Consider the following 22,452-nt stretch of genomic DNA (forward strand, 5'->3'; position numbering starts at 1 on the left):
TAAATGAATGTGCACGGGTATTAGTGATTTTTACAAATGTAATGTTTTTTTTTTATATTTGATTTTTTTTATATTGTGTTTGTGTGAAGCGCATTGAGATTTTCTTTGATTATGTAATGCGCTATAAAAGAAATAAATATTATTATTATTATTATTATTATTATTATTATTATTATGGTGTTGGGTTTCTGGTAGTATTTTATTGTGCTGTGACCGCTACAGAAAACTTTAGAAAACTTTACCAATCATAGTGGTGAGCGCTTTTGTTAATCAAACTGTATCATGAATATGTAAAATCTATAGAAATGCACTTTAATGTGTGATTATATATCATTACTTCCTTCTTTTTTTTCTGTACCTTATTCATATCATTTAGAACATTACCGTGCTTATTGTGTAGTTTTCTATATACAAGGAAGTAGCATTGTTCGGAGTTCCGGCTAAGCATGAATACTAGTATGCAAAATCTATCGAAATGCTTTCCCACATTGTGATGGTAAATATTTCAGTCGTAACGACATCCACTGTATTTCAAACTTTAACGTTTTGGTAAAGATTGAGGCCAAAATAAAATCCCATAAAATCCTACATAATTAACTCGTTCTACATAATCATCTCGATTCGCTAGAGTGGGCACTTTGTCTGTCTGTCAGATGTCAATGTATAAATGAATAATTATAGACAATTAAATAAATAGATATAGATCTATATAAAGTGGAAAGAAATTCAAAAATAGCCACTCGATAAAAGGGTTATGAAACATAATACCGGGTAACGTTTCCATTGTTCTGCACACACAAAAACAAATTTGCTACATTATATTTTTAAGAATGGACACTGTCTAAAAACATGGTCAGTCAACTGCAAAACAGAGTTGTTGTTAATAGTACTATAACGGTTCCTGTCGCACGACCAAAACATTCTAATTACCTGCAAGTGATGTTTCGCCTAACCTAGTCCACAGGCTTTTTGTCAAACTGTCCGTTTGCTTGTGATTAGATTGGTTTTGTTCGTGCGACCAAGAACCGCTTTAATACTATGTTTTACCGACCCGGGGAACATTTTCAAAAGAGTTGTTAACCTTAATAAATTTGAGTTTTCGGTTGCGAAATTCTGTATTGATCACGAGGGGAAATTTACAGGTCTGCAATAAACAGCGTTAACAGTCACATTGGATAAAGTGTACACCACCACCACCACCACCACCACCACCACCACCACCACCACCACCACCAACAACAACAACAATAACAACAACAACAACACCGACGACGACGACAACATATCGTCTTATTACATGCTCAGCAACTCTATACAAACTGAAACAGGAAAAACGGTAAGTTAAAACGAGCTATGTTCCTGGTAATCGTTTGATAATAAGACTATTGGTGATGGAATGGACGACTGTTTGTATGTTGTTCCTGTACAGGGAACTCCCAATCTATCACAGTGACACTGACTTCTAATGATAATTTGAGATTCAATTTCTGATAGGAATCGTTCGCCAAAATGATTAAATATTGTTACCTCAATGAATATTGAATGGGAATACAGGCGATAGAATCGGTTATTTTGCCTCAATGTAACCAGTCATTATAAGTATTTCGTGTTCACTTTGCAGACAAGTAAAACAAACTGTGTACATATATCAAAGTCAAGGACGAAATTGACGTATATGCTCTAGATTGACTGATGCAAAATACACTATATGATATAAAGCCAAATAGATTTATGGAACCTTTTATTGTGGACACAGCCTACTGGAGACATTAAAAAAAAGTTTGGGTCTCAAAAAGTAAAAATCTTGTTATGCAAAAAAAAATTCTGCTCTTGGAAAAAAAGTTTTGGCCTCAAAAAGTAAAAATCTTGTTATGCAAAAAAAATTCTGCTCTGGAAAAAAAAAGTGGCCTCAAAAATAATTTTTGATCTGGAAAAAAAAGTTTTGGCCTCAAAAAAATTTTTTTGACGTGTAAAAAAACAAAACAATTTTTGGCCTCAAGAAGAAAAAATCTTGTTATGCAAAAAAACATTCTGCTCTGGAAAAAAAAAGTTTTGGCCTCAAAAAATGTTTGATCTGGAAAAAAAAAGTTTTGGCATCAAAAAAAATTTTTTTGATCTGTAACAAAAAATGTTTTGGCCTCAAGAAGTAAAAATCTTGTTATGCAAATAAATTATAAATTTTCTGCTTTGTAAAAGGAAGTTTTGTCTTACAAATTTGAACATTTTGCTTTGATATTTCTATTTTGAACAAAAAAACCCCAATGTTTTGTCCTATGAAAGAAATTTTTTATCCTTGTTCTGAATATTTTGCTCTCAAAAAATTAATTATTTCTTCCACAAATGTATTGTTCCTATATCATCTCTGGGCCACCGTAAACAGAGGTCAGCCATTGAAACAAAACGCCGGGTTATATTCGTCACAAATGATACCTCGATTTTCAAGAGGAGTATTACTTTCATATTTGAAAAAAATGTGCCATTTGCATTTCTATCAACTGCTACATTGTTCGTCTTCAAGGGTAAACATCTGCGAAAATAGGAACTCGGACTATGTTGTTATACCACAAAGGAGTTACTTCGTCCACGCACAACCCACTCGCACATCACATAACACCCCTCAATCTAAATCGGAATGAACACTTCCAATCAGGCTTACAATACAATACAATGCAATGAAATGCAACGGTTACAGGGCGTAGCACTTAAAAATTCGATACAAAATGCCTGTCAATAAACACTCGGAGCTTAACACTCGTAAACCAGAGCTTGTAGAACCACCAGACGGAGGCTGGGGATGGATGATAACTGTGGCGTATTTCTTTATCACTTTGTTTATTCGTGGAAGTGAAGCAGCAATGTCGGTTGTATACGTTGAATTCCTGGGCTACTTCAAAGCAGGCGGTGCTGTCACATCTGGAATTATCTCTGTTTTCACGGCTGCTAATTTTTGTGCAGGTAAGTCATCATGTATAGTTTTAAGTATAAGAACAAAGAATACAGAAAGCCCAATACTCCAACCACACTTTTTTTTATTTTCAATTGCATCTTTGCTTCACCGAATTACTGTAATGACATATTACAGATATAGAGGTGACATGAATAGCCATAGATCTTGTTTGGTACACGATTTGCAGTCAGGCAGTCAGTCAGTCAGTCAGTCAGTCAGTCAGTCAGTCAATCAGTATGTATGTATGTATGTATGTATGTATGTATGTATGTATGTATGTATGTGTGTGTGTGTGTGTGTGTGTGTGTGTGTGCGTGCGTGCGTGCGTGCGTGCAGGCAGGCAGGCAGGCAGGCAGGCAGGCAGGCAGGCAGGCAGGCAGGTAGGTAGGTAGGTATGTATGTATGTATGTATGTATGTATGTATACAACCATCAAAGCAGTGACAGTAATAATAACAGCTTACTTGTACCAAGAACGTATAGCAACACCAGATTCTTCTGAGGTGAGTTGAACCGTTATCATGTGCACCAAATGTTATATATATATTGTAGGTTCAATAGGTGCTGAACTCTCCAATAAATTTGGTATCCGAAAAGTGGCCATGCTTGGGAGCGTATTATCGTGTTTGGCTTTCTTTGCAAGTTCTTTCGCTACTGGCATTGTATACCTGTACATCAGCCTTGGCATTTGTGCAGGTAAGTGATTCAAATTTGAAGAAGAAGAAAACCACCACCTTTCACAGACATTTGAATCGAGACATGCGATAAACAAATTTTAAATCTTCGTAGAAGACACATTTCCCCTCAAATACCTTACTTCTTTGCGACTAACTGGTGGTTTTGTTACACTTTGACTCAGAAGGTAAAGATCAGGGTAAAATATATATTTAAGATATTTACAGAAACTTGATCATATCGGATAGATGCTTATAAGTGCTCGTGTATTTTATTTTACAAATTGTAGATGATATAAACGGCAATATAATGCACGTGTGTATGTCTGTATATCTTTGAACATGATTTGAAAGAATTTTTTTTCAATCACATTTCAATACCAGAGAGTGTATAAATAGCACAACATGCAAATAATGGCTTGATTTGATAATTTTATCCAGAAAGACAAGGGAAATAAGAAATGGGAAATGGTCTTAAAAGAAAAAAATTCGTTGATAACATAGGAGTTAACCTTATGCAACAGAAAGTTATTTTTACAACACATATATGGCTGCCATTTAGTCATTGTCATGAAGGTTGATATCAAATATATTGACCAGAGTGGAAAGAAAAGACATTATTCTATGGGTTGCCATTTGAATAAGTCTATATGTCTTATGATTCCACAGCAATCTGATTAAAACCTGATGTGGTGAAAGCAGCTAGAAGACTTAATTTACCTCTATTTCCATCGTGTTGTGTCATTTGTTTTGTTCCGGGTGTTCGCGGAACAAAACAAATGACACATGTACAAAACAGTGGAAATAGAGGTAACTAAAGACATCTAGTCGCTTTCCCCACTGTGACATCAGATATTAATTAGATTGGGTTCCACAGCTGCTGCACAAATGTTTTATTTTTAAAACAAATATGGCTGTCAATGAGTTAAAAAGTTAAATGAGCACCGAAATTAAAAGATGTGTGTATTTCCCTTGTTGTTTATTACCTGTGCCCAAGATCTTATAAACACTTAAAGTGTACATGCAAAGGTTGATAATATTTTGATCGTAATTATGTTTATTTGGCCATAAAAATAAAGGAAATTGCATCCATACCTCTAAATGTTACGCGCATTGGCAAAAAATACTTGCCCCCTTAATCCCCTGTGCTTCGACTAACTTCGGCACCTCAGCCAGCTCACGAAAGGTGTCGAGGTCCCCAAGTGTTACAAAAGCCTTCTAAGTTTTTGTGTAAGGTTTACTTATGAATTACTAATTACGCGGCCATATACTATTATTATCTGTAACTGTACATATTATTGTGTACCAGATTAGCCTACAAGCAACAATGGTTACTCGGTGTTTTGTTAGTGGGTGTAGCAGCACCCGTAGTGAAACAATCACCCTACACACATTTCCGAAAATATAACTGTGTAGGATGAAGGATGCATGCAGGCAGTTGACACTACGTGTAAAAAAAACTGGACAGTGACGACATACAGTGAAAGCCGGTAAATGTTACCGGGGTTTTCCACGCCACGGGTGTAGCCATGATCAAAGCAAAAAAAAGAGAAAGATATAAAATAATTTGAAGTGGTGTTTTCACGAATAAAGAAAGCAAGTTAGCTTCATAAAATAAACAGTGCGATAGCAATTTTTTTGGAAACCAATTTGCACTCTTCTGTGGCTTCAGCTGTTTATTTCTTTGACCAGGTTTTTCCTTACTAGTGTATCAGTTAATGATTTGTTTCATGTAACAGAACTCAATGTACTAGTATCGGTTTGATCAATTTGTGTTACAGATTGTTATGGTCTACTATACTATACTGGCTTAAGAAACTACATGTATATGTCAAATGTGTATTCATTTTCATAGGGTATGTATATGTAATGTGCACTGAAATATTTTAAAAGAAAAAACATTGTTTGAAGTACGCAAAGTATAAGAAAAATCTATCGACTTTTTTGAATTTGACACCCAACCCTTCCTACGTAATTACTGAATGCTCACTAAAAAGAAGCTAGACTGCAAATCCGACGCTTGGTTTTTTCACTGTTGCACAATCCTGCATTTCTCCTTGTAGTACGCATTACTTTTCATGATGTTAATTACCACATGGAATATCAAAATACCCACATCAAACTGATTACTTTGTGGTGGAGTTGGTAAAGAATGATACGTCACCTGTCACCAATGTCGCATTCTGATTGGTCGAGAGCCCTGCAGATATGCAGGCGTATTTTTCACTAAAAGCCGTATTTTTGCTTGTTGTATCACGTGATCACTGCACGTCCTATGTCACTGAATGATATGCAAAGAGTAAACATTATGTCATACTACTGAGCAAATGCGCACTGTGACTGGATGATAAAGTTAAGGCTGACATGTAAACAGCAGCATTGTAGTTATCGGAGAGGTCCGTGATACTACGCTCAACAGTAAAACGCGGAAGTGACGTTTATTTTAAAATGAAACAGCACTGTTAGATGTTCAAAAATGAATTCGTAGTCACAGGTTACATATAAGTATGTTATTTGCCAAATACTGTTCCACATCTTGCTGCGCGAGGTAATTTTTCCGGTATCGTAACGTCTCGTCTCCGGCTTTCCGTTACTACCTGAAAAAGTCCCTCTGGCAGCAAGATATGGAATGTTCAGTATTTGGCAAATAACATATACGTGTAATAAAATGTTTAAGAGTTTGAGACCTGTTGATGTATAGTCGAATTTGTTACTCGTGCTTTACAAAAAGACAGGTCAAAAACAAAACAGTATAATTATGTTAATGGGGAAAGATGTGGGCATCTTCAAATCATTATTTTGGTAGAACTGCACATTTTATAGTAGTGCATTTAAATTCATAACAAGATTGGCAAACTAAAGAACCTATACCCCAGTATTAAGAACATAGTGAGGACAACAGATCCCAATTGTTCACGGAAACAGATATAGATGATCATTTCCTTGACACCGATATATAGCTACTAACTAAGCTTAATATGTGCACCACTATGAACCCATGTCATGGTACGTTACAATATTCTATGCACGATTCTCACCATCTCAGACATATATCACCAGGGCACAGGGTTTTGTGAAAACATTTTAGAACTTTTCGCAACATAAATTTGCCACTGATGAGTTTCTTTATACCAAATTTCATTGGTTCAGATATTATAAGTGATGTTATGCAGAAGGAAATAGTGATATATATATATATATTCAACAGTACTCTTTCTTAAAAGACATGCAGAATATTAGCAAGGAAACTAAGGAAAATATACATGCACCTGTAGCAACTGCAGCTAGGATACTGAACATCCTAGTATAACAAAAGGAATTTATATGTAATTAAGTCATGTTGGGTTGTTGGTGTCCGAGCGGTTAACTCGTAGGCTTCTTATATCTCTACAGTCTGGGTTCGAACCCATCCGGTATCGGCTCGGTTTGATTTAAGAAATTAACCCGGGTCTGTAAGTAAGAAGGGTGATACTCAGTTTGACCCCGCCATGCTGAACAATACAGATTTGTACCTGTTAATACGCGTACGGGTTTATCCTGCTTCAACAACACCACGACGCTTCTCCATGGTGACCATTCAACAAATTTCCGAATTTATTTCGACAAAGAAAGATTATTATTATTATCATTATTATTTAAGAAACTCTTTAAGACTGAATACCAAGCTCGCAATGTGTTTGCAACTTTCTATTCAATTTTAAACGTGCTTTAATGTGTTACACATTATTCTACATGTTTAGAAAAACTGCTTGTAGAGGACGTTATTTAAATAACAAGGAACATTCAAGCATACAAATCAGATTATTGTCGAGTGTATTCTATGATTTCCTCAAATACCTAAATACTGAGCATTTGATGACAAGGAGTGTATATTTGTTGTGAAGGTATAAGAAGTAGGACTCTTTAGAGTAAACATAATAATATTATGGTCATATTGTCTACTTCCTATGAAGTGCAAAAGTTCTAACTGTACTGCGGTGCCATTGGCACCATTTATTTGTACTTCTAGGTTGTTCGTTTGGACTGGTCCTTGTACCACCAATGGTGTTGATGGGACATTACTTCAAAAGGCGTTTTGTCATTGCGAGTAGTTTGTCGCTTACCGGTCAGGGTGTGGGTGTGTTTATATTGCCACCACTTTGTCAGTTTCTACTTGATCATTATGGTTGGAGAGGCACATTGATGATATTTGCATCCATTTCGGCCAATACATGTGTTTGTGCAGCACTTCTTAGACCAATACATCTACAGGAAGAGTATATCAATGAGCAGGCACAAAATGATAATGTACAGATGACTTTATCCGATAAATGTGACACTGAAAACAGTGATGGGTTGGAAAACCAAGGATTCAGTGATACTCAGATTAACGAAACACGCCAAGAACAGAGGGCCACGTGCACATATCAAGCTATTGACATTTGTCAAAACAGGGAAAGTTTAGAAACCAATGAGAACAAACATTCCAAGATAAATAATAAGAATGAAAATAAACTTCTAGCAGTTTTTCGAGAAACTCCGCTATTTACGGCGTTGGCAGTATCCCACTTTCTCTATGCCTTTGGCTCAAGCATCGTATTCAATCATTTTGTCGATGCAGGAATCAGAAAAGGGACAAGTCATGTAGACGCAGCTTTCTTGAAGTCAATTATGGGTATCGTAACTTGTATTTGTTCCATAGCTACCGGTTTTCTACTCGATTGCTGTGGAATTGAGGGGGGTAGGATCTACGCACACTCTTTAGGCTATGGAATATTTGCAGTCGCAACGATTGTTGTACCAACCGCAAACTCTTACCCCATGTTGGTGGTAATCTCTGTCGTTCTTGGAATAGGCCGTGGTATATTTTCAGTGTTGGATCCCGTGTGTGTTAAACAGGTTGTTGGTATACAAAGACTGGCTGAAGGATTCGCTGTTACTACCTTCTTTGTTGGTTTGGGATTTCTAATCGGGCCGCCTTTATCAGGTTTGTGAAATATATATTAACTATTTATAGACACCTATAACATTCCCAATGTGGCAATCTTAAACAGGCGTATTTTAACTTTTACTATTAATCTTTTCATGTGGAATATCACAGCTACACTTTTTGGAAAATTAAAATAAACAGAACAAATGTAAAACAGACAAGTAAAGGAATATCATCGGAAAAAGATATTAAACATGCAAAACATAGCAGCTTTAAGTGCTGTGTTTTTTAGAAGTCTCCCTCCCTCTCTCTCTCTCTCTCTCCCTCCCCCTCTCTCCCTCCCCCCTCCACCCTCTCTCTCTCTCTCTCTCTCTCCCCTCTCTCTCTCTCTCTCTCTCTCTCTCTCTCTCTCTCTCTCTCTCTCTCTCTCTCTCTCTGATGAATTGATGAATTGATTACTAGTGTTTGGGCACAGTCAATTGACTCGCATTTTTAAACGTTCTTTCTCGAGTAGAAAGGATCATATATCCGAACAGATGTAACGTAATAAATTATATGTTTATTTCAGGTTATTTCTTGGATAAAACTCAGTCATACAACACGTCTTTTTATTCTGCTGCCGGAATATTAATTGTAGGGGTTTTGGTCATGGCAATACCGACATGGTATACAGATAATCGAAATAAAGGAAGACACAAAGTCAACGACAAGAAGGGTTCTTAAAGGCATTGTAATGTTAAGATGAAACAAGAACCAGCATGACAGATTTTGAATAACTATGATTCTTGCAGAAACATTTATAACATAGTTGTGGGACTTTGTACTGGAATGACGTCGCTGACAAATACTATTATATAATAATAGAATTTATTACCCTGACGCAGACAGTAAATGGATTTGCTTTGCTGTCTAATTTACATGAAGACTCTGCCTGTCAAATGTATGACTTTCATTAGGGAATGTTTGGAAAGCTAGTCAGATGTAAAATCAATTCAATACAGTTCAGGATAGATTGATTTTGAATGAAAAGTGTTTTGTACTGAATGTTAATCTAGAAATGAACTATAATAAAACAGAGCTATTACTGGTAGGTGTATTGAAATAAATATGGAAATACTCAGGTGATCTCCCATCACTTTGGCCGGAAACCAAGTCACCAATTAGACTCCTAGGAGTATTTATAGGTCATGATGACAAACTGCAAAACGATAAACTGATTAAATGCTGGAATAGCTGGAATAAACTGGACAGATGGAAGGCCAGAGACCTCACCATTGGACGAAGTGTTACTCTTTCAAAGTGTTTCGGAATTTCCCAACTTGTGTACATTTTGAAGACGATTGCTGTACCTAAATGCTTTACATAAGAAGCTAATTCTTTCTTTCGAAGATTTTGTGGAAGAAAAAGAAAACAAAATTTACCAGATGTAAACTGAATGTCTTCCGTAAGGGCAAAGTTTTGAGATTGTCGTTCCTACAGACAATCGTTGGAATACAACAGAACATATGTAATAAGTTATTTTTTTCTCATTGATTGCTATTTGCTCATTGCTGTTAGTGATCTCCTGGCCAACCACAACATGTACTGTGACATTTGTTGAGAATGTAAAAAAAAAATACCACTTTAGACAACATTTCCTGATGAGAAACTATTTTTCCTTTTTAGTGGCCTACAAAATATGCCAATAATTTATTAAAACTAAAAGCTACATCAATAATATTTTCAGGACAAGTGCGCTTTGGTATCGCAAATGCATGTATTAAATTATATTGAATTTGAAGTGTGCATTCTTGAGATATAGCCTAATTACCGAAAACCATTAATTATGTAAATTTCTCGTTAATATTCTTGGGATGTTTACCGAAACTTAATCAGTTCTTGTCACTACCCTACAGAACACATGCAATAAATTTCGTTTGAATTGAGCCAGTCGTGTTTTAGAAAATGGTGATCAAGTCGCACCACTTTAGACGACATTTCCTGACGAGAAACTATTTTTTTCTTTTTTTGGCCAATCGAAAATATGCCAATAACTTATTAAAACTAAAAGCTACATTTGTAATATTTTAAGGACAGGTGCATTTTAGTATCGCAAATGTGTGTACTAAGTTATAATGAATTTGAAGCGTGCATTCCTGAGATATAGCCTAATTACCGAAAATCATTAATTATGTAAATTTCTCATTAATATTCACGGGATCTTTACCAAAACCTAATCAAGTCTTGCCATTACCCTACGGAATACATCTTCAAAATCTGGTTTGAATTGAGCAAGCCGTTATGGAGAAAACGATGACACAGACAGACAGACATACAGACAGACAGACAGACACCCATAAACATATCAGGTCTAGCTATTGCCCTAAAGATTATATATCCCAAATTTCATTACAATTGAGCCAGCCGAAAATTTAGAAAATGATGACACAGACAGACAGACAGACAGAAAGACAGACAGACAAACAAACATTCCCCTTTTAATACCCCCCGTACCCTTACGGGAGGTAAAAATGAGACAATCATGAGAGATTTAGGTAAATGAGGGCTGAAAATGACTGATGTTGCAGAGATGAACATAACCTGCAACTATGTTATTTAATTGTTGACAAGTCAAACAAATATTCAGACAGTACAGGATGTTGCTTCACAAATAATTTGGAATGACAAAAATATTATTAGCGGGGAGTCCATTTATTAGAAAAGTCAAAGCCACATGGTATTAAATATGTGAGCGAGATCTTTAGTGGCAAATGCAAAAAGCCATTGCCATGGAGTGGATTCCAGGAGAAATATAACATCTAAGTAGACTATGTAAATTAGACTGTTATCATTTCATCAGGATTGTCTTGAAATCTCCCTATAGCTAGGGGTGTCGCAAGGAAAATTTGAATTGCTAATACCCAATTTTACTGTTTCACGTGATCAAGATGCCAATTTAGTGATCTCGGCGAATAGCGTCGTAGCAATCAATCAGAAAAGAGGTGTTGGAGTATTTAACTAGTGGTTAGACAAAAGATATGTAGTTTTGGAGTTTCTAAGATGTTTTATATGGAGCTTGGTCGAGATAAGATAACCCTTGGAGGCCAGGATTAATGTCTAGATCTTAGAGCTGGTAGTCCCAAAGCTCGAATGGTCAACCAAATTTTAACTTCATCTTTCAATTTTATCTTCATATTTTATGTGTTATTAGGTTTTTATAATGTATGATGTCAAGGTGTCTTGCATTGCCGTATTAAATAAATTGGGTTAACTGTATCTCCATGTCTCCATAATGATGCAATCGAGTATAGAGTTCTTTCCCCATACAAAACTATTGCGCTCTGCCACTGCGGTATAGAGCACTGTCTTAGCAGATTGATACTCACCGAGTTATATATATATATATATATATATATATATATATATATATATATATATATATATATATATATATATATATATATATATATATATATATATATATACTAATTCAGTGTAAGAGGTAAGTCATAAACTGAAGGAAAAGCGCTCAATACTGAGAAGTAGAGCTGTATTACACAAAATACACAAGTTATGGTACGGAGCCGTTACTCAGAGTTTCACGCTTGAATGCGATCTTCGAACGACTAAATTTTAACGGAAATTCAAGTGATTGAATTCGAACTCGCAGAAGAACTGGTACCCGGATGTGATGCGCGTTGAGGTTTGACATGGTGGAATGAAAGAATATATTTGTTTTCATGGCGGCACTTTGAAATCAGTTCTGATCGTTTATTAAGGAGTCCTGATTAATTTGCACTGATGATAAACATCTTCTCTGTAAGACACAGGTTGCACCTTTTTGTTGCATTAGAGTAGGCGGCTGCATGGGCAATGATAGCCCAGTTGATGGAATACTGGTGGCCCGACTCCTTTATTTTCCAGACACACTTTGAAAGTTCAGTACAATTTCCATATTTGTTATTGGCGAAAGAACACTTGTGGTTGCCGTAACGCGTTTTGAAGCTGTTTTCTGTTGAGCCAATGTAGGATTTGGTATCTCTGTTGTTTATTTTGACCTGGGCCCTGTAGACGATATTATCTGATCGGCATTTCCCATCAAGCGGGCAAGTTGATTTATCACGACAGTTGCATATCCCTATGGTATTGTGAGCTTTGATGATGGAAGCCATGCTATTCATATAACTGTAGCTCACTTTCACATTCCCCTTGTTGAAAATTTTATGTAACTTGTGCTCCTTAGGGAAGTGACGGCCAAGAAGTTGGAGGAAAATTCTCCCGACGTTATTGCTTACGTTTTGACTGTATGGGGGATTAAACCAGATGACATTACGTTTCCTATTTCTCCGTCTCTTGATGGTGTTAATTCTATCTGTGTAAGCAAGGTTGTCTTTATAGCCACTTGCTTTGAGTGCGTCATCATAGAGGGGTGCTGCCTGGTTGAAAACATTATGATTACATGAGATGTCACACAGTCTTCTATTTATGGCTGCTGGTAGATGCTTGATGATAACCGGTGGGTGATTTGACTGTGAATTGATGTAGACTGGGTTGTCGTTTGGTTTTCTGTATGGGTAATATTTCCCACTGGAAAGGTCTAATACGATATCGAGGTAATTTACAATTTTCAGGTTAGCTTCAATGGTTACTTTCAGACCGATGTCATTGAAGATCTTTGTGATATTTTTCTTTATCTGCTCTGCCTTGTTACCCGATATTGTGTGGAAAACAGCTAAACCGTCATCCCTGTATAGACCTACAAGGTCTTTAGAGTACTGTGATGCAATTATAGTACTTAGGATGTAGGAACCCACTAGTTCGCAAATCTCGGCTCCATCATAACTTCCCATAGTCACGTCAAACATATCTTTGTTGTCTCTTTTAACCCATGGAATGTTATCATCAAATAGGAGAGATTTCCTGGCGTGCATAAGAATTTCTATATCATGATCTGGGATATCAACATGTTGTTTCGCGAAGCTTAATGCATTACGTAAGATATTTTCTGTTATAGATGGATAAAAATTAACGTTGTCGAAGATGATGAACGTACAATTAGGTTTGTCTGGTAATTTGGTAAACCAATCAATCACAGATGCCGTATTTTTCCACTGATTTACCCCAGTGGAAGACCTGATCTTGGCATTTATTCTATCAAGAATTATTTTACTCATTCTACCCATTTCGCTCTTTGTAGGTTTGATCAATCTGCAGGTAGGGTTGTTGGCGAAGTTGTCTTTATGATCTTTGAGAGTGATAAAAGCTTGCCTTTTCGCCATTATCTCCATTCTGTCGTCAAGATCGAGGTCAGAAGATATTCTTTTGGCATCCATGTTGATTTCATCATACATTGTTGGGTCTGCTTTCTTGTATGTCTTCGTGATGTTGTCTCTAAGCAGCTTTGCATATTGTTGTTTTTCAACTTGATAGAAGTTACGTGTCTTATCCGCCGGAATAAACATCTTGTCAGTTTTTTCGATACGTTGGATGTCAGATACTTTTGTTTGTTTTTTTCCGTGGACGGTGGCTTGGTATACGATGTTTTCCGTTTGGCATTCGCCGTTCAAAGGGCAGGTGTCTTTCTGTCTGCAATTACAAGGTTTTTGAGTGGGTTTAGTTTCGCTGTTGGAGATGGTGGCGTTGTGCGCTTTGATTATGGTAGCCATGTTTGGCATGCAGCTATAACTGACTTTGACATTGTTTCTGTTGAATATTTCGTGTAACTTTGAGTATACTGGGAAATGACACTACGTAATAGATTGGCCATTATCCCACAAGATCCAGTCTTATTCACTGGTAGCATACGGTTAGTTAATTTCATAATTAAATTCCATCCTCTTTCAATGACTGAAATAGCAATATCCACTATGTCAGCTGTGTCTAATTCACTTGAGACTCTAGAGGTATGTAACGATGAACTGATGTTTCTATCAATACCTGCCACACACACGATATATTTTCAACAAATGGGTGATATTGTGATGGGGTGCAACTCGATGGTAATTCAATCAATGTCGTTATGATGGAACCACAAACATTTCTGCAGAAGAGAGGCTAGAATGTGACTCGGAGTCATATACACATGCATTGTCCATACGGCAACATCAAACAGATATAGCGATATAGTACAGTACTGTCCACCTTTCTACATCTACCACATTAGAACTTCTGTGCAATATGATAATTTAAGAGTTATTGTCTACACAAGACGAAACTACAACCGCTACATGACCTTGCCAATGACATTTCTTGATGCGTGTGAATTCCAAGGCATGATATAGTTTTGTTTTATCATTCTGTGAATTTAAAGAAATTAATCTGCACAGCAATACCACAGCATCAAAAAATATCACAGTATTATATATAACTATATGACGAGGTAAAATAGATGTAAATACTTTAATTGACAGTTCGTGCACTAGTAATGATTTTGGAGATGTACAAACTAGTAGACCTCTGAATGGTCACAATTTGGTTTTTTGGTCATAATACTCATGGCTGCTGTAATGTATAATCTGTTTTACAGTGCATTAAATATGCGCCGCAAACATGAACTATGATTTCCAAGGCAAAAGCTTTGGTATTAAAGATCAAGGTCATGGCCAATTGGAATATTTTTTTCAACAGATCGCCATCCAATCAAATTTGACAGCCTTGAAAAAGCACAAATGAATCGCATATGCCCAAAGTATGCCACAATTGTAACAAGTTTAGTAGATGTCGGTCAAAGCATACTGGAGGCCATAGAATTCAACACATTTATTAATCTTTTCCATGCTGGGCACGTGCTTCCATTTGTCCAGTCTATCATTGTAAATGAAGTTAGCTGATTTGTAAAGTATCTATTGACAGAACTGCAAAATATTTAACACTATTCATGTTTTCCCCACATTGCCATTAGATATAACTTAAACCCGGGTGGCCACTCCAATGATGCGGAGTTATGGCAGGCCCTTGACATTGCTCAATTGAAAAGCTTAGTCCAAGAAATACCAAGTCAACTTGGTGAGTCATTGTCGTTTTTATCTCCCGTAAGGGAAGCAATAATTAATTTGCAATAACAATTTCAAGCAATATGTTTGGAAAGTATGTTTCAAATTTCATACCATTTTGTGTATACATTGATGATAACACAACACACGTGTCCTATAATGTTTGCTGAAGGTTTTGATTTCAATGAGTAAATTGCATAATTAAGTCGCCGTATTAAGCAAATATCTTTGCAATACATGCAGCACATATTATGTATTGTGGTGTGTGTATAATACATTGATAAAAAACAAAGCACATGTGTCCAACAAATTTGTTGATGTAGCATTTAACTTTAAATAGTAATTTCAATATGAAATACTTTTGTAATTAGGCAATATGTTAATGCATGCTTTAAATTTGATGTTATCAAAGCACATTACTTTTTTGTGTCCTACAAAGTTTGGTGATGCAACTGTGCATACAAGGACGCATCCGCCTGACCTCAGTGTATCTCGGAAATATTCGACATTGCTCGTGTTCCTGAAGTAACATGGGGAGACCCAAGACAAAACAACTTGGTTATAAATTACGTTATATTTATTCATACTAATACCGTTCGAAAAGCTTAATAACATCAATGAATTCAACATATGTCACATAAGACACTCTCTCAAATATAACTCTGCAAGTATTCTTGTATTTTACATTCATTTAGAGAAAAAGGGCACACAACTGACATTAAGCATTTTAGATACAGATTGCGAATGAATTATATAGTTAGTTTTGATATAGTTAGTTTTGATGTACTAGTACAAAGTTGTAGTCAGTCTTGTATTATAGTATTGTAGTAAATACTACTGAAAAAGTTCGACAAATCTTCCAAGGTTCATCACCATTAGATCTAAAACATTGTGTGATTCCAAGTACGCTCAATTTGAGAATAGGTGAGTAGGTAGATTTGATTTGGTTTTGATTTTTTTCATGTGTGAGTGTCTAGTTCGGGTACTGTTTTCCGTTGTTTTCCGTATGGTCTCTGTTATTGATTTCTTCCCATCAAATGTACAGCCATTATAGATTGAAAGAACAGTTGTATATTGTCTGTTTAATATGCTGTCAGTTTACGCATCCACTATTTCTAGCGATACTTCACAGTTTTCGCGATTTTATTATTTTTTTCTCGAATATGTAAACAAAATGTTACGGTTCGGCAGTGAAAAACTAGCTGGGGGTCGGGTATACCGGAACCAAACTTATTTTCTAGGCAAATGTTGCCCCCTTTAGGATTATGTCATTAATATTGATCAAGTCGCCATATTTATGTCCCCATGCATATAAATAGTTAATTAAAACTAAGAATAAATTGTTACCTTTTACAAATGTAGAAAGGAAACAAACTTTTCGAATGGTTTACTTTATTTTCAAAGTCATTTCAGTAAAGAAATAGCAAACCAAGAAAATGGCAATTTTTAAGCACCTGTGCTCAAAGTTATCTATTTATGAAGTTAAAGTTTATTTTTGATTTACTTTATAAACAATATGTTAAACATTTTCAGACGCAGAAATTTGTGAAGGACGGGACAACTTCAGTGTCGGTCAGAAGCAGCTGTTCTGCTTAGCAAGGGCATTTCTTCGTAAATCGAAGATACTTGTCATGGATGAAGCTACAGCATCTATTGATTCAGAAACGGTATGTAACATTTCCCTTTAAAAGCATGTTCGATATATAGAAAAGCATCAAGTTAAGTGAAGCTTTTCGATTACATACCAAATATAAAATCATCAAAGGATGGATGGGAAATATGCATTTCTCGTGGAATTTTGATTGATGGCCCAATTTATTGCGTTTTCCTATTTGAACAGAGTGAATTAATATAGACCGATCCCGTGTTTCTAACTCAATAAATTGCAAATTTGCAAATAACAATAACACTTTTTAAGATGTGTTAAGTTTGTTATTATACTGCAAAACAAGTTTTCTATGCAAACTGTACAAACCCAACCTATTATAAGTAAATAATTAATCATAAGTAATTAAACTCTTTATTCATAGTGATGTGGGGGCAATTGACACATACATGAACAGACTGGATATGATGTACTGAATCCTGGCTTTCACCAGTGATTTAGATAAAATGTGTTCATTTTTATTTGCACAGGACGCCATTTTGCAGGAAGTCCTGGCTAGAGAGTTCGCTTATCGGACTGTTATAACAATTGTGGTAGGTAGTTTCTCCTTTCCTGTCAGAAATATATTCTACGCAGGGAAACATTTCATATCTGCTTTGGTTTAATTCATTTTAGATTCTTTTAATATAAGTTCTTACTTATTAAGGGTAGCCGCAAACTATCAGTTAACTTCATTAATCATCCCACTACATTCCTGACATAGTAGAATTAATGAATGCCATTAGCGGCTGGTCATTTTGTCCAGGTGAGTGTGGGTTCTCATGACATATACAGTAACTATTATGATAGTTAATCTATTATGCGTAGTTAAACAGCGTTTTTGTAAGTAATGTGATATTAAACAACATTGTAAGACTTAGGGATAAGGAAAACACCGCTGTTCAGACACGGTTATGCCATTTAATGAATTTGTCTTCTATCACAATCCAAAACTATTCAAAAATTTCAAAACAGGATGAAGCCCCCACAATCCCCCCCCATCCTACACCCAATTTCAAATCGTTACCAATCCACTGACCCACCCCAACCCCTGTAAGAAAATAACCATTTCCTTCAATTCTGAATCAATATGTACATATATTCATTCATTTTCCAGCATCGAATTGGCACAATATTGGATTCTGACATGGTACTTGTGATGAATGATGGCAAAGTACAGGAGTTCGATTCAGCACAATATTACTGAGCAAAGAAGATAGTGCATTTTCTGCACTAGTTCACGGCAGCAACTAAACATTACACCTTAAACTTAACACCACTTACCAAGTATTAGTGTTAAGTGAAGTTTGTGACTAAATCCATATTTTGGCAGGCACACACACACACACACACACACACACACACACACACACACACACACACACACACACCCTTGGAAGGCACAAACACAGTTTAATATTTAGGTATTGAATTTTAAGAATTATTAGGTTAAATGGTTAAATTTTAGTAGTTTAAAAGAATAAATTGTGTCAAGGGCCAATATTTGAATAGTTACGTTCATTGATGCCAGTACGGATACTTGACCACGACTACTAATATAGTTTCAGTGTGTTTGTCACAAAGTGAATTTTGTAAAGTATACAAGACTCACCCTTAGTTGGTCGATATCCCGTTTATGTAAATTTAATAGGATGGTTGGTAGCTATTGTTAGCATATTAGAGTACAGGTGGTTGGTGGTTGATAGGGCACTATACAAAGGTCAGGGGGGAACCCGTCCTCGTGGAACGGATCACTTTTGCTTCACCGGCTGACGACCAAACATCATCTTGGTTGGAGCCTTGCTAGTTGTTGTTGCTGTATGGACTCTGAAATTCTACACTAACTGTGCACTATAGAACTTCGTGGAATCCTGCTACGGGCTGGCATGCTGAAACGCTAACTTCAACCCAAACAACAGTGTGTGACTGCTTCGGACTCACTCGACGAAAGTTAGCTTCAATAATTGTAGCGTTTGATGTGATTTTGAGGTCTTTTTCGTCTGTTTTTGTGCCTTGTTTCGTTCCGACGTTTAATCCGAATCAAACGCTACAATTCCTGTAATGCAAACGCAACTAGATGGAACCGATTCAGATCGGAATCGCACAGTTGGGAGGACTTTTCTGCTAAATTATGCCTTACCTGACAAAATATCGGACATTTCCTAACGCCAACATTAATTACAGAGCCTTCGAGACTCAAGAAGTGTTCAGAGGTACCCCAATTCCGTCAAAATCGGCAAATGTAGCAACGCATGCAGCATTTTGAAACGGACAGTACGCTGACACCTCGCTCACGTTATCAACCTGGTCTCGTCTATTTGCTTTTGCGTTCGAGGAATTGTAGCGTTTGATTCGGGTTAAACGTCGGAACGAAAAAAGACGAAAAAGCCCTCAAAATCACATCTAAAGCTACAATTAGTGCAGCTAGACGAAAGTAATTCGATAGCACCGAACTTGTAAGTAATTCACGCGAACAACGCGTACGTTCACGTGTCGGGAGACAACCTGAACTCTTATTAGTTGTGACTCTAATTAAGTTGCTACCACCAACATTTAACATAACCCTTAACTCATGTTACATGCAATATAAGAGAAATTATTTAATTCTTTAGTCTTACTGAGTGTTGTACATTATTGTTTGACTTGCGTTAACATAACAAAGTACTTTAAGTGAAACCTGTGACCCGTGTTTATGCGTGCATTCTTTTCCTTAGGAACGGTTGGTTCCCCACCTTCTAGACTGCAATTACGCCACAAAACCCACTCGGTTACCTTGACAGTGTTGTTCTTAGTACATTTTTACATACTAATATTATTACTGTCTCCATTATGAGTTTCTTATCAAATTCGTTTCTTTGAGGTGGTCACATCCTGTTACAAAGTGTTGCCTGCATCATCACCTTTTGCTTTTAGATTTAATTTCGTACGGGAATTATGGTGTTATCATCCGTGACAACTGTGACACCATCTGTCTTCATTATTCACTTATTCGATTTCTCACAGTGATTGTGAGAGCCATTTATTGAAGAATAATTTTATTGATGTTTTTTTTCATTGTTAAAAATTGCCCAGTTGTTTTGGAGTTTAAGTCTTTTGACCAAAAATCACCTTATTTGATCCAAAACGCACATCTATGAAGCAATCATTTCCATTTGAACAGTTTTTCATAAGAGCACCATAAGTACTGTCCCCACCAAATACCAAGCCAATCGGTCTGGTGGTTGTTGACTTTAAGTCGTTTACATATGCGCGCGCGCGCGCACACACCCAACCACCCCCCCCACACACACACGCCGGACGATGCCTATATCACTACTGAACTTCTGAAGTTCAGTTGTGCTAAAAATGACAATAAAGAGGGTCTTTCCTTGCACACTAAGAAATGGGTTATTTAAATAAAAAAATCCAAGAATATTACATCATCACGTCTTGCGAAAGAAGATTCAACAAGCATCGATTGAATTGATATATATAATTAAATGAACAGTAAACGAAGTTATAGACATGGCAATCAATCCGCATATGTATGTATGTATGTATGTATGTATGTATGTATGTATGTATGTATGTGACGAGAAAGTGCAAGAATGATTGAACAAACGAATGAACGAACAAAAATGAAAACGAATGAACTAATTAATAGATGAGTGGATGTCATTCATTTGAACAAACTGATTAATTAATTAATTAATTAATTAATTAATGGATGGATGGATGGATGGATGGGTGGATGAATGAATGTACACTTTATTATTCATCTATAATTCTTAGTGGAGTTTTGTTCGGGTATATTTCGCAATTCGACAATGTATTAGAAAATCCCTGACATTTACGTGCAGTTTGTGAGATTTGTCGCCACTGATATGAATCGATATGACTTATACCATCAATGTTTGAGTACAGCACCCCCCTTTCATATCATTACAGAGGTTTCCTATTCTTCATCAAGCTATTCGATTCAGTGTGGTTTTCGAGGATGTGCATGGTTTAGTGAGCTATGCACTTTAGGTGGTAGTTCTTCATTTGAAATCTGATAGGTAAGGGATGTCACGGATAGTTGACCAGTAGAGCCGGGAATGACTTCTGATTTAGATGAAAGACAGAAAAAGGGGGAGAAGAACTTCTCCCGAATCCCTTTCTCTAAAGTAATTAATCTTATCTTCATTTCAATTAATCATTATGTTGTATATTACAACATTGAACTTCTGGAATGTTTTATAATACAAAACCTTTTGAATATTTACAGAGACTTGTACCAATTACGAGTACACTTGTAATAAAGTTGTTGAAAAATTGCCCACATTTGTAATAGACTAACGACATTTGTAATACAGTTGCCGACATTTGTAATAAAATTGCCAACATTATAAAGGTGAGTTTTAAGATGTTTAAGTACAGCATTTACCTACAAAATATACTTGAGTGATTATTCAGGATATCGATTACGTCGTGTGGGTGTAGACATGCATAATGAAGTCATGTGATAAGTTCACTCCTCTTTAACAACTATCTCTATGAAAGTAAAGAAACTTGCAACTGCTTGTTTTATTGACCTGGAAAAAAGTGTTACAACTTAGAATGGGTGACCTTTAATGTTAACGTAATTTTTTTCCCCAAAATATTTCTCTCTCTCTCTCTCTCTCTCTCTCTCTCTCTCTCTCTCTCTCTCTCTCTCTCTCTCTCTCTCTCTCTCTCTCTCTCTCTCTCTCTCTCTCTCTCTCTCTCTCTCTCTCACCTTATACAGGATCAAACTGGACTTTACAGGGAATTAGCTCAGTCTAAAAACAATGTTCATGGTTAAAATGGATCATTTTAGAAGTAGCCACAGAGCAGATGGAAGCTCCTCGTCTAGGCCCAGCTGTTGCCTTCAGCTCGCTCACTTCCAAAGAATTCCAACTTTATTATTCCATTAGTTTCTTATAAACATAAGATATACACGACGCAAATGATTGGGTGATAAAATAATCAGCACCATAAATGAATAAAACGGAAGTGCCGCCCTCACCTTAATTCAATGCAAATAATATTGACAAATATGAGAACTAGCTAAAAAATGTCATTGTTCTTACAACTGTCTGTAATCAGTCATTAGTTGACACTGTTGATCTTATAATAACTTAATGTTGTCATCTTAGAAGAATACTATTCGCGATATGCAAACATTTGTTCTAAGTATTACGTCATGACAGCTGAGAGTTCACGGTGACCTCGCGTGACATTAACACTTAGCGAATATTAAAAAGCTATGTTTTAACATCGGTAACAATAGCATTCGACATAGCTTGCCACGTTGAATAAACTGACTTA

The 22,452-nt window shown here is 36.2% G+C and overlaps 2 protein-coding genes across 2 annotated transcripts; both read left to right on the forward strand.

Moving 5' to 3' along the window:
- Nucleotides 1–2,720: 2,720 nt before the first annotated feature.
- On the forward strand, nucleotides 2,721–9,252 carry LOC144443647 (monocarboxylate transporter 12-like). The gene is made up of 4 exons (XM_078133192.1): nucleotides 2,721–2,955; nucleotides 3,499–3,642; nucleotides 7,630–8,586; nucleotides 9,098–9,252. Exons 1-4 carry the CDS (start codon nucleotides 2,721–2,723, stop codon nucleotides 9,250–9,252), a joined length of 1,491 nt encoding a protein of 496 aa, XP_077989318.1.
- Nucleotides 9,253–14,249: 4,997 nt separating this feature from the next.
- On the forward strand, nucleotides 14,250–18,352 carry LOC144443659 (uncharacterized). The gene is made up of 5 exons (XM_078133202.1): nucleotides 14,250–14,314; nucleotides 15,410–15,513; nucleotides 17,034–17,167; nucleotides 17,637–17,699; nucleotides 18,263–18,352. Exons 1-5 carry the CDS (start codon nucleotides 14,250–14,252, stop codon nucleotides 18,350–18,352), a joined length of 456 nt encoding a protein of 151 aa, XP_077989328.1.
- The last annotated feature ends 4,100 nt before the right edge of the window (nucleotides 18,353–22,452 follow it).

This window comes from Glandiceps talaboti, chromosome 2, assembly GCF_964340395.1.
Source record: "Glandiceps talaboti chromosome 2, keGlaTala1.1, whole genome shotgun sequence".
Taxonomy (NCBI): Eukaryota; Metazoa; Hemichordata; class Enteropneusta; family Spengelidae; genus Glandiceps; species Glandiceps talaboti.

Bases quoted from the DNA above. Each gene is read 5' to 3' on its own strand.
- LOC144443659 (XM_078133202.1), top strand. From the start codon at position 14,250: ATGACACTACGTAATAGATTGGCCATTATCCCACAAGATCCAGTCTTA. The intron at 15,514-17,033 runs GTGAGTCATTGT...AAACATTTTCAG, and splicing joins AGAAATACCAAGTCAACTTG to ACGCAGAAATTTGTGAAGGA. The intron at 17,168-17,636 runs GTATGTAACATT...TTATTTGCACAG, and splicing joins CATCTATTGATTCAGAAACG to GACGCCATTTTGCAGGAAGT.
- LOC144443647 (XM_078133192.1), top strand. From the start codon at position 2,721: ATGCCTGTCAATAAACACTCGGAGCTTAACACTCGTAAACCAGAGCTT. The intron at 2,956-3,498 runs GTAAGTCATCAT...TATATATTGTAG, and splicing joins GGCTGCTAATTTTTGTGCAG to GTTCAATAGGTGCTGAACTC. The intron at 3,643-7,629 runs GTAAGTGATTCA...TTGTACTTCTAG, and splicing joins CAGCCTTGGCATTTGTGCAG to GTTGTTCGTTTGGACTGGTC.